Source organism: Podarcis melisellensis (assembly GCF_964234715.1).
Source record: "Podarcis melisellensis genome assembly, chromosome: 2".
NCBI lineage: Eukaryota > Metazoa > Chordata > Lepidosauria > Squamata > Lacertidae > Podarcis > Podarcis melisellensis.
The window spans coordinates 23204328-23217177 of record NC_138529.1 but is presented as its reverse complement, the minus strand read 5'-3'; the positions used below and the strand labels follow the sequence as shown (position 1 = coordinate 23217177).

At 46.3% G+C, this 12850-nt stretch overlaps 1 protein-coding gene and 1 long non-coding RNA gene across 5 annotated transcripts in view; both read left to right on the top strand.

Annotated features, from left to right (window-relative positions):
• RGS9 (regulator of G protein signaling 9) overlaps positions 1–12850 on the top strand; it is a 72718-nt gene that overhangs the window by 37676 nt on the left and 22192 nt on the right. For all 4 annotated transcript variants that reach the window (XR_014165315.1, XM_081899673.1, XM_081899675.1 and 1 more), the window contains 5 exons: positions 934–963; positions 3673–3734; positions 5453–5566; positions 7712–7827; positions 8436–8523. Coding sequence is in view for 3 of the 4 variants with exons in the window: in XM_081899673.1 (XP_081755799.1) it covers positions 934–963; positions 3673–3734; positions 5453–5566; positions 7712–7827; positions 8436–8523 (410 nt within the window). In the remaining variant the exon portion in view is untranslated. The remainder of the gene's footprint in view (positions 1–933; positions 964–3672; positions 3735–5452; positions 5567–7711; positions 7828–8435; positions 8524–12850) is intronic.
• On the top strand, positions 5573–7386 carry LOC309363628. Its single transcript, XR_014165489.1, has 2 exons — positions 5573–5939; positions 6444–7386. It is a non-coding gene; the product is annotated as an uncharacterized lncRNA (long non-coding RNA).

Below are 12850 nucleotides of genomic sequence, written 5' to 3'. Positions count from 1 at the left end.
AACCCCTCCCTTTTAGCTGTTTTCTGGGAAAACCATCTTCCATGAAATGCAAATATCCATTTGGAATCCAGCAGGGTGGGTGGGGTAGAAGTTGGGGAGTTTTGAGTAGAAATCTGGCTGACAAATCCCTCGCCCTCCTCAAATGGCTTTCCAAGAAATAAAGAAAGAGAACGGGCGCCCACATCCTATTGCATCCATTTGCATATTATAATTAGTTAGCCCCTTACACATGGCAGGTTTGCAAGGCATGAGCTGAGTGCGTACTTGGATGTCATAGAAGGAAAAGGGCCTCCACAAAACTTGGAGGCTTTCCTGACAGCCCTCGCTTGGCGTGCCTCTCCTCTGTTTCCATCTGCTTATTCCAAACAAAGTCACGGCATGATACTTCAAAGGGAGCTGCAGGAACAAACAGCCTGCAGTTAATTTCTAGCTTTCAGTTGCTTGCTGGCTGGTGGATGACACATAACATCATCTGAGCTATTTAAATAGCAGCATAAGCACAGCAGATATTGTTTCTGAGGCTTTTAATTGCTATGTTTATGTTTTGCAATATGTCAGTTCCTGTCGCCTTTAACTAATACTGAATGATCTAATCCCTGTCTCCTAAATGAATCTGTATTAGCTCCATTAGAATAACCCTGTAATTAAATGCACACACATATATGGGCTGAGAGGGGAACAGGCAACACTATCTGCAAAGTTAGGCTTTACAAAATCGTACAGCGGGTGGAAAACTCTTCACATCAATGTTCTCTTTGTTAAATAGGCTCAGTAGATGCTAGTCTGAATTTAGCACTAATTGTTAAAGTGAGTTGTGTAGAGAGCAATGCACTATTTGTTCAGATACAGCTTTTTTGAACACCCAGTCAATTATTATTGTTGTTGTTGTTTGTTGTTGTTATTATTTTGCTACCGTGTTCCTTTCTTTTACAGAAAAAAACCATGGATGTTTACAGGAGAGAGGTAATTTCTTTCCCACATATTAATCAGTGATTGTTGTTGCTGTTAATAACGAGTAATAATACAGTCCTGGTAAAAACCTCATTTTCCTTGAAACCTTACTCACAAGCCTTCAACTAAGTTTTACTCAAAGTAGACCCATTAAAATGAATGCTGGCAAGAGTTTTCCACTTCTCACAGCATGCTGTGGCAGGGGGTGGTGGGTGGGGGAGAGAGAAGACTGTGGCAGAAAGAGAGATGACAAGAAAACAAGATGGCAGAATGAGAGGAGGGCTGGCCACACCCACTTTTGACCCCTGGTCTCCATCTGCCATTGGGCTTGGTCCCATTCAAGGCCAGCATGCAGCCTCCAGCAAATCAACTCCAAGGGAATATCGTCCTTAACGATCCCGGGAGGGAGGGATTTGTACTTCTGCTTTACAGGCAGCCAGATAAGGATTCTTGGGGAGCTACAATCTGGGTTTTCTATCTCTTGTGTCCTTGGCGTGGCAACAGCTTTCCCCTCCAACAGTATTTCATGATACCTTGGTGCAGAAGATCTAAAATCCTCCCCCTGCCATGGTAAGATATATAAAATTCAAAATTATTTAATCGTTGGTGAAGGTTTGGTAACCCCTCAGTCCACACATGCTGTTTAATTGCAGGGACAGCTCTTTGCCCTCGCTCCCCGACTCCCCAGCTACCAATGCTCAGCCCAAATTACCAGCTTGAGACATTTGCACTTACATGTCAATTAATGTACAGCCCTCACAGTTCACCCACCCATGCACAAGTGTGTGTGTTTGTGACTTCATCCCATGTTGGTCCCCTTGACTAGCCACGCCTCACATTGTTGCAGATGGAGGTGACGGTAGGAATAGCCCAGACTGGGCTCTTTGCATAGCAGGGGATGCGTGGATGGAAGAAGAGCTCTGCTCTGGACCAGGCCAAGGGCTCATCTAGTCCAGCGGTTTGCTCTCAAAATGGCCGACCAGATGCCTACGGGAAGCCTCCAAGCAGGACTTTAAAAAACACACACTATTTAACCATTTTTTTCGATACAAACGTCAACCACAAAAGACACATACAACAAAAACCATAATAACAATAATAACACAATTTGACAATTCAGATTTGAATACAAATATACCTATGACTACACCTTTTTAAACAATATTTCCCCACCTCTCTCTCCTCCCCCTACTTCCCACCAATATCCGCCTTATCGCTTAAGGCGGATTCGTTCCATATTTCTTCATATTTATCCATTCTTATTTTGTGTCGACATGCAGTTTGTTCGTATGTAGCTAATCTGTCCATATTATCAATCCATGTGCTCAATGGAATCTTTTTGCGGCTCTTCCAATTCATCAAAACAAGTTTTTTTCCTTCTAATATAGCACGGTACACCCATTATTTTTTTTTGCTCCCTTGAAATCTCCCACATTTCCGTAATATAATTTAGAATTAAATTCAATTCCCCTAAATAACAATTTATTTTTATTACTCTTACTATAAATATCCTCACCTCACACCAAAATGATCTTATCATCGGGCAGTTAATCAACATATGTACTAAGTTCGCATTTTTACTCCCAGCAGTTGTCTGCACTTGTTATTTTCTTCTGGTATAATTTTGCTGGAGTCCAGTGGACTCTGAATATTATTTTCTGTTGAAGAAGTCTTAGTCTTAGATCCATAGAGGCTATTTCTGTTGATTTTATACTTGACTCCCATATATCATTTGTTATCTGTACCCCTAACTCTAAACTCCATTTTTGTCTTTCATATTCTAAATCATATTTCTTCCTGTTGAGTAGGGTTTTATATAGTGCAAGTGTAGAGTTTTTTGTTTTTGTTGCACTCTCCCCACCTGTGATTCCTGGCAACTGGCATTTGGGGACACGATCCCTCTGAGAGCCAGTGTGGTGTAGTGGTTCAGAGTGGTGGACTCGTAATCTGGTGAACCGGGTTCGCGTCTCCACTCCTCCACATGCAGCTGCTGGGTGACCTTGGGCTAGTCACACTTCTCTGAAGTCTCTCAGCCCCACTCACCTCACAGAGTGTTTGTTGTGGGGGAGGAAGGGAAAGGAGAATGTTAGCCGCTTTGAGACTCCTTAGGGTAGTGATAAAGCGGGATATCAAATCCAAGCTCTTCTTCTTCTTCTTCTGACAGAGGAGGTTGAATGTGGCCATCATCATCAATCAGTGGCGCCTCCTTCCCAAAGCCCAGGAAGCTTCTGCCCAGCTTAGGGAGGGAGGCGCAATGCTCACATGCGCAACGTCAGGACATCAAAACATTGCTCATGTGACATCGCCCTCACAAACTGGCACCTCTGGCCCTAACTGTTCGCCTATGAAAAGTTTCACCACATACCACTGATCATCATCATCATCAACATTATCATTTATTAAATTTGCATACCTCCCTTCCTCCGACGATCACAGAGAACACAAAACGCATAATGAAACAAAAGCTAATCCAATAGCCCTGCTCCCACAAGCACATCTAAAAGGCCCTAGTAGCTTCTGATAGCCTTCTCCTCCATGAATGGAACCTTCCAAATGATATCTGCTTCAACTTCTTGTATTTCCATTGTGAGAATTTTACAATGCAGGAAGCTGATTTCTGGACACTCACCTAGGAAACCTCTTGCTAGCTTCTTGGTGGATGAGGATTTCTCGCAAGCGCCTGTGGTTCTGCTGACATAATGAAACTGTTTTCCTGCTTAGATCATGTACTACCAGCAGGCCATAATGAAAACCACAGTAAAGTCCTCTGTCTCCCTGGGAGGGTAAGTGCTAACTTTGTTTTAAGGCATAGCATATTATGCCCTTCCATTTATTAGTGATTGAGGGCTTACACGCACTTAACTTTTCCGCCACTCTTTCCAAGCGCAGTCCGTGACTTAAAGCTTTTTGTCCAAGCACACCCACCCACCCCATTTTTTGTTTGTTTGTTCTGGAGCTTTCCCTTTGAAAACCCACTCTTTAAAGCTCAATCAGAGCAAATGTCAATCCACAGAAAACCTGAATTGATGCTTGCTCCGATTCAGCTTTAAAGAGCGGGTTTTCGTGGGGAAAGCTCAGGGCAAAAAATTAAAAATGCTCCGACACACGAGTGTCACAGCACAGGCCACTGTCTAGAAAGGGTGGGCCCAAAGGTCAGCGTGGATAGGCCCTAATTCAATACTTTCAATAATGTGATTTAGCTAGTGATTATTTTAAAAAGAAAAGAAATGGCAGGAAGGGTATCTGTTTCGAGCTTTGCCCTTTCTGACCTGGAAGCCTTTCTTTCTAATCTCAGATCATAGAACCATAGAATTGTAGAGTTGGAAGGCTCATCTATTCAAGGCTAAGTTACATGAATCCACCTCCGTTCAAGAATTCCTGGCCTGAACGGAATAGGGCAGTGGGGAGTCTCTTCTCTTTGCCTGATACACTGCCTGCCCCTGGGAGACATCGCCATGTGAATCTCCCCCCTGAACTCTCCTGCTCTTTGTCAGGCTGGGCCACCGAATGCTCCCCATCCTCCACAGGCTGGGAAAGGGCAGGGGGACAGAATCTTTCCCAGCGGAAGCATCTAGAAGCAGGAGCTTTCTATTAGCCTAGAGAGAAGCCAAAGCTAAGGGGACCAGATGCACGTCAAATCACACTTGCTAAAATTCCCTGTTCTGCACAACTATTGAAGAAAGTGCAGGATCGCTTTACGGTTTTGCACCTGGCCTCCTCAGCCAAAACGGTTGTCTGTTTTCTGGCATGCATGAGCAAGCAATAGCTGGAAAGCACTGCCAGGTTGAAAAAAAGTCCAGGTGCATGCCTGCACCGAAGCATGCAAACACCAGGAATGCAGCCAGGTTTTTGAGTTTTTAAAGTAAGATAGCACGAAGTTGGATACCTGCCAGGTTGAGTGTCTGCTAACGGAGGCCCAGCTCCCATCAACTCATTGCATGATTAAGCAAACTGGTTGCCTAGAAACATCATTTGGTGCAGCTCTTCCTGGACATTGGCACTTCAGACTGCAGGTTTTAATAATCTCCCATGTTAAAATAGCTTTCTAGAGAGAAACTATCATATCTACAGGAAGGCTAGGCTATGCCACTTTCGCTCCATGTAGTTGCTTTCTGCTAAATAGGTGGGTTTTTTAATATACATTCAGGGGTACATTCAAACCCATGATCCTTCACCTGCGTTCCAAAGTGGTGGAGTACAGGCTGGGCTTTGCCAGGTGATATTCTGGAATGTGTTGTCCAGCTTTGAGTTCCCCATAGGCATATGCATGTAATGGAGCAGTGAGCTTAGAACCAACACAGAATTTGTAACTGCTTTGTGAAATGACGGGTATAAAAATCACTGTTGGGCTAGGTAGGGAGGTTCCAAGTGTTGTAATTCACAGCACAGAACGTCCTTCATCTTGTGCAGTCGTTGAAGTCATTCGTAGTTTCCTTCCTACCGTGCTGTTTATGATGTTGCCCACAGATGATCACCTTGTTTTCATCTCCAATGTTTTCAGAATTGTGAAGTACTGTGAACAGTTCCGCTCCAATGACTGCATAATCTCAGGATGCCTCCCCAGCAACCCATGGATCTCAGATGAGGTTGACTTTTGGGATTACAACGCAAAGCTGTACGTACTACATTTACATTCATTTTGTGAGTTACAGTGGCTTTACCTAAGCAGGGATGAATCTGTCAGTTTCAGTTTCTCTTAGGCTCTCATTTTCCCAATCTTAAGCACAATTCTCCACATATCCACATCAGTTTGAGATTTTTTTTTTTTAAAAAAAAAGTTCACATGAAAATTCACCAGCCTTTTTTGTGCAAATTTCTCCTTAAGTATGTTTCTGTGCAATTTTGCTTGATATACACTTTTTTTTTTTGGCAAAGCAATTTCCCCTTATATAACGAACACTTTATCTCCGTTATATGCATTATATTCACGTTACTTGGCTGAAGAACAAGTGTGCATTTTGAAGGATGACCGTGTTTCGGTTCTTACAGTACATTGTTTTGGACAGGGGTCAGCAACCCATGACTCCGGAGCCGCATGTGGCTCTTTTACATCTTTGCCGCGGCTCCGGGGCGGATAATAGCGAGGGGAGGAGGCGCATTGTGCGCCCTGACACTCCCCACTGTGGCGGGCGCTGTACTGGCTGTGACGTCGCATGGGGGCAGTGCATGCATTAGTCACGCACCGTCCTGACGTCACCTTCCCGCCCGCCCGCTACATTGTAAGGGGCATGTACGCTGGTCACTGCATTGAAAGGGGGCATGTACGCTGGTCACTGTTTTGAAGGGGAGTGAAGAACACACACACACACACACAAGGTAACTTGTTAATTTAACATTAATTTCTATGAGGAGGAGTAATTCTGAGGGGTCAAACAAAGAAATAATAAAAAAGTGACAAAAAAATTATTTTTATAATGACAAGTTTTGCGGCTCCCAGTTTTTTTTTCTTCGGAAATGGGTCCAAGTGGCTCTTTTTGTCTTAAAGGTTGCAGACCCCTGGTTTTGGAAAATGTGTCTTTGGAAAGCAGAGGAGAGGCATTTGTAACACAGATGAGCATTCCTGACCGAGATAGGTTTTACCTTCCCATTACAAACCTGTTTTCAAAAAGAGCTGCTTCAAGCCTCATGAATGTTGGCCTAAGAGAGGGGTGCAGAATCTTTGTTGTTGTTGTTATTGAGAACTATGCTGTGTCAGGAATAATCTGTTGGCAGCCATGCCGTTGGTGGACAGAGTCAGAGTCAGTGGTGGAAAGTAGCTGAAACCAGTGGTTGGCAAAAGTGGACGAGCTAAACACAGGTGAGACAAACTGCATCCTCTCTGTTTAGCCTTCTTTCCTGTCTCTCCCCTGTTGCCACCTACAGGAAGTTAGGTCTAGGGCTGCACACTTCTCACCCTGGGTGAAGAGCTGATCTGAGCATGCTCTGGTGTTAGTTGCAGGTGCCAACGCAAATATATGCCTCCTTGTTACGGTGTGCCTTCTCCAAAATGTAATTAGGATTCGTGCTTTGTCGTTGGACAATGGGAATCAATAATACCTGCTCAGTGAAGCTATTGCATTATGAATCAAATTAGAATCAGATGCTTTGTGTATAAACGGCCTCAGTCCAGCTCCATTGTTCTCCCTGGAAACTGAGGTCCAGCGCCGAGGGCCTTCTGGCGGTTCCCTCGCTGCGAGAAGCCAAGTTACAGGGAACCAGGCAGAGGGCCTTCTCGGTAGTGATGCCCACCCTTTGGAACGCCCTCCCACCAGATGTCAAAGAGAAAAATAACTACCATACTTTTAGAAGACATCTAAAGGCAGCCCTGTTTAGGGAAGCTTTTAATGTTTAATAGGTTATTGTATTTTAGTGTTTTGTTGGAAGCTGCCCAGAGTGGCTGGGGGGACCCAGCCAGATGGGCGGGGTATAAATAATAAATTATTATTATTATTATTATTATTATTATTATTATTATTATTATTATTATCATCATCATCCTGCTATATGCAACAATGCTTAATTACTAGTTACTTGGACTCGAGAGCTCATTGTGGTGTATTGGAAAGCAGAGGGGAAATCTCTATGCTGTCAACCTGGTATGTGTGGAGTGTGTGTGTGTGTGTGTGTGTGTGTGTGTGTTTGTGTGGTGTGTGTGGGTGTGTGCCTGCGCATGGGGCTTCTGCTTTCTATTAAAGCACACAAATAGATAGACTGTTTGAATCTCACAGGAAATGATTTCAGAAAGAAACAGTGCAATCTCTTTGCCATTAAACTTCTGCAGGGTGGAAATCCCCACCAAATCACGAGTGGAGAGATGGGCCTTCAATTTTAGCGAGCTGATGAGGGATCCCAAAGGCCGCCAAAACTTCCAGCTGTTCCTGAAGAAAGAGTTCAGCGGTGGGTGTCAAATTGTGTCTCTGCTTTTCCACCTCTCTAGCTCCTCTTTAAAGTGCCGGAGGACTTCGATGTCATATGTGGCTCCCCTGAGATGAATCTCATTTTCCAAAAAACCCCTGCTTCCTTTCTCCCTTTACAATAGGTGAGGTGCCCTGAGGTAACAGTGCAAAGAGTACAAACCTGTCCATTGTAGCTTTTCCCCATGGCTTTACATCCAAGTGGCTCAAGACATAAAACAATACAAAGCCTGCCGCCACAAAGGGGCTGCTGTGATGTATTAAAAGGGCTTGAAAACGCAAAGCTTTTTGCATATTGTAGCTCCTCTCTGTATCTGCAAGGCCACAAATGAATAGGGCAAGAAGGAGTATGCCCAGATACAAAGACAGAGAAAGCTCCCGTACTTCTGACATTTGTGCAAAAGCAAGAATTCTGGGAAGGGCAACTTTCCATGAGGAAGAAATAAGAAAATCTCTGCAACAGCTTATAGAAGAGCCAATTCAGGGTCTCCCTTTGCATCACCACACTAGAATCACATTCAGCCGATTTAGGCTATTGACTTAAAATATTATATATCACGCAGGATTATTTTCCTTTCTCTTTTAATTCAGGGGAGAATCTGGGATTTTGGGAAGCTTGTGAAGATCTGAAGTATGGAGACCAATCCAAGGTGAAAGAAAAAGCAGAAGAAATTTACAAGTGAGCACAGTATATAGTGTTACAAAAACTTTCCCTGCTGTCCTTTTCCTACATTTGTAAAAAAAATTAATGAAACGAAACGCTGAGTTGCAATTTCTTTCATGTTTTTAGTAGGATTTCAAAGCACTGGTAAATCCATGCAGAAGTCTTCATGTGACCTAGTTGCACATAGATTTCTGCCACATGATAGTTGAAAAAAAAAAAAAGCTACTTTACGGGGAGAAGAAGGGTCACACAAATTCATCTTAAGAATATGATTGTAAGCACGTTTGCCAGGCAATAAGCCATGCCGGAACGTTCTTCTTTCTAGCGCTGGAAGACTATCTACATGGCCTGAGACTTTTGCACTGAGGAGTCTTTAGAATACAGTGGTACCTTGGGTTACAGACGCTTTGGGTTACAAACGCTTTGGGTTACAAACTCCGCTGACCTGGAAGTGGTTGCTCCAGGTTAACAACTTTGCCCCAGGATAAGAACGGAAATTGCACGCCAGTGGTGCAGTGGCAGCAGAAGGCCCCATTAGCGAAAGCGCGCCTTAGGTTAAGAACTGTTTCAGGTTAAGAACGGACCTCTGGAATGAATTAAGTTCTTAACCCGAGGTACCACTGTATCCTAAGTGAAATGTCAGCTGGAGCCACTGGAGTGGTTCCAGTGGAGGACTGGTGGCATTAAAACTACACATCATTAGGTACATGTGCAGTGTCTGAGATAACAGGAGACCTTTAGCGATACCTGTTCACGTCAAAGAGTAAGAATTGCTTTCCGTCGGTCGACGGGTGAACATTTAGAGCTACCTCAAACAGGAAGTACCGTACTTTTCGGACCATAACACGCAGTTTTTTGCTCCTAGAAAGTAAGGGAAAATGCCTGTGCGTGTTAAGGAGCGAATGCACGGATCGGAGCCATGGCTGCCGTCAGTCAAGCAAAGCGGGAGCTGCTTACACACTCTACGAGGCTCTCGCTTTGCTTGCTTTAAAGCGACCTGGAGCCGGGGAGGAGGGAGGGAAGGAGAGCCATGGCAGCAAAGCGGGCAGCAGCCGCTTACACGGGAGGAGGGAACGGGAGGAGGGACAGACGCTAGCAAAGGTCTGTGAGCTCTCTAAACAGAGCAATGAGGCTGCAGAGGGACGGCAGGAAAGATAAAATTTAAGCAACCAGCAGCAAAATAAAACCAACCTCGAGCTCTGAGCCACGCAGTAAAAACCAGGAAGTTAAAGAAAAAAGGCTGGGGATGAGGGAGAGGGGAAAACTTCGCAAATCCCCGCGTCTCAGCTGATCCGCTGGGAGGGAGCAGCTTGTTTTCAGGCAGGATAGATTCAAGCATTGTCTGGGTCCTAGTGCCCTGTGATGGGATGATGAGCTGCTTGTGCGTAAAATGCAAGTCCCTCAGAGTTTGATCAGGTTTTCAAACCTCTGCCTGTGACGGAGCCCCTCCAGCATGGCTGCGTCAATCGCTAGTAGAATCCGAAAGTGGTTGCTTTCGGAATCGTTTCCAACATAAAAGCTCTTTAACGGAAACACGTCTTCTGGACTCTCGGCGTGACAGTTTCCGGCGAGGAGTGGGTGTCCCTATAGGAGGTCCTGAGACCTCCCCACTGTTTTCGCTGGAAGCGTCTCTGAGCCATCCCTCCGACTCACTTTCCCTTGGAGTTCTTGCTCGCCCTCTACTGGTTCCCTCTTCCGCTGCTACTTCTCTCTCAACCTCAATGAGCCTTTGCACCTCCGGTTCTTTGGATGGCAGTTCCCTGACATCCACCTCCCCTCCAGGGCCCCCTTCACCCCCTCCCGTCTCCTCCCCTACGGGCGGTGAGGAGGTAAAACCCCTGAAAGAACCTCCCTCATCTCCCGAAGTCTCGAACACTTCCCTCCACTTGTTGCTGTCCCTGGTCTCTCGGTACTCTTCGTCATCGGAGTCCACTCCCTCTTCCAACTCCGACTCCGCGAACCCTTCCAGTTCCTCTTCCTCGTCGGTGGTGCCGAAATACTCCCTCCTAAACCTTGCTACCGGCTGAGGTTTCCTCGGGAATCTTTGGTGGAACGTTTCTGTTAAAACCTCGTCATTGACTTCCTCTGCAATCACCCAGGTGTTTTCTGACTCCGGTTCCCCTTCCCACGCCACCAAATACTCCACCTGATTTCCCTTCCACCTGGAATCGAGGATTTCCGCTACATGGTTGCGGCGTTCCCTCTCTTCCAAGGCTGGTCCCCTGACGTGCTCCCCTTCACGTCCCCCCCTGTATGGTGACAGTAACGACCTGTGGAACACTGGGTGCAATTTCATGTGGTTGGGTAACCGGAGTTTGAAAGCCACCGGGTTGACCTGCTGAATGACCTCAAAGGGTCCCAATCTTCTGGGCCTCAATTTCTTACAACCCCCTTTGAACGGCAACCCTTGGGTTGACAGCCACACTTGATCCCCCACCCTTATGGTTTCACCTTCCCTTCTGTTCTTGTCTGCCTGCTTCTTATATTGTGCCTTGGCCCTTTCTAAGTTGAGCTGGAGCTGATGATGGATCGCTTCCATCTCTTCTACAAAATGTTCAGCCGCTGGGACGCTCCATCTCTCCCCTCCTTCCCCTGGAAATGCCCTGGGGTGACACCCGTAATTAGCCAAAAAGGGGCTCATCCCTGTGGACACATTCTCCGCATTATTGTAGGCAAATTCTGCCAGCGCCAACTTTTCGACCCAATCGTTCTCTCTGTCATTGACATAACACCTCAGATATTGTTGAAGAATGCCATTTGCTCTTTCCGCCTGCCCGTTGGTTTCAGGGTGCCGGGCAGTTGAAAAATTGACTTCCACGTGCAGCAAGCTCATGAGCTTCCTCCAGAACCTGGAAGTAAATTGTTTGCCGCGGTCTGAGATCACCCTCAAGGGAGCCCCGTGCAACCTAAAGATGTGTTCTACAAACAACTTCGCTGTTTCTTCCGCTGTGACTGCATGTGAGCATGCTACAAAGTGGCACATCTTAGTTAACAGGTCTACTACTACCATGATGGCTGTTTTCCCCTTGGACTTCGGCAGATCCGTCATAAAATCTATTGATACCGCTTCCCAAGGCCGTTCTGGTGTGGGTAATGGTTCTAATAACCCTGCCGGCGCCCTTCTTTCCCCTTTGGCTCGCTGACATTGGTCACACCCTCTTACATACTCCCTTACATCTTCCCTCACCTTGGGCCACCAAAATTCCCTGGTAACCAACCACATGGTCTTGTGTTGCCCAAAATGTCCCGCCGTGGGGCTATCGTGCAACTGCTTGAGTACTCTCCCCCTCAATTCACCTTCGGGTATATACAGTGCCCCTTTGTAATACAATGCCCCATTTCTTTCCTCAAAACCTCCGGGGCTCTCGCCCTCCCCCCTGAGACCTCTGAGCTTATCCTGGGCATATTCATCATTTTCCGTTTCCTCTACCAGTTCTCGTTGCCCCACCAGCGCCGCCCCACACACCCAGCGGTCCTCAGGGATGACATGTCTCTCTTCGATCGCCCCCTCCCCTTCCCAATACTCTGGTTTGCGTGAGAGCGCGTCCGCCCTGACGTTTTCTGGGCCTGGCACATAACAAATTTCAAAGTGGAATTTGGAGAATTCCTGTGCCCATCTCACTTGTCGTTGGTTGAGCACTCGAGCTGTTCTCCAATACTCTAAATTCTTGTGGTCGGTGCACACTTGCACCTTGTGTTGTGCCCCAATTAATAAATGTCTCCACCTCCGGAACGCTTCGTGAATGGCAAGTAGTTCCCTGTCATACACCGTGTAGTTCCTCTCGGATTTATTCAGCTTCCGCGAGAAGAAGGCACACGGTCTCCACTCCGACTTACTCCTCCCCGGTTGAAGAAGTACCGCCCCTACCGCCCGGTCGGATGCATCGGTTTCCACTCTCATGGGTTTTCGTAAATCCACATGCAGAAGTTGTTCTTCCGAGGCGAAAGCCCTTTTCAGTTCTTCAAATGCTCGCTCCGCCTCTGCCGTCCAAACAAATTTCTTCTTGCTGCTGAGGCAGTCGGTGATGGGCGCCGTCAAGTGGGCAAAGTTCTTGATGAACTTCCGATAAAAGTTTCCAAACCCCAAGAATCTTTGCACATCCTTCTTGGTCTTCGGTGTCTTCCATTCCAGTACCGCTTGGACCTTGCCTGGATCCATGGCCAATCCCTTGTCTGACAAGCGGTACCCCAGGAATTCCACCTCCTTGGTATGAAACTGGCACTTCTCCAGTTTCACCCACAGCTGGTTGGCTTGCAGCCTGCCCAACACTTCTCGAACGTCCCTCACATGCTGCTCCTCATCTTCCGAATACACCAACACGTCGTCTAAAAAGGCCACACA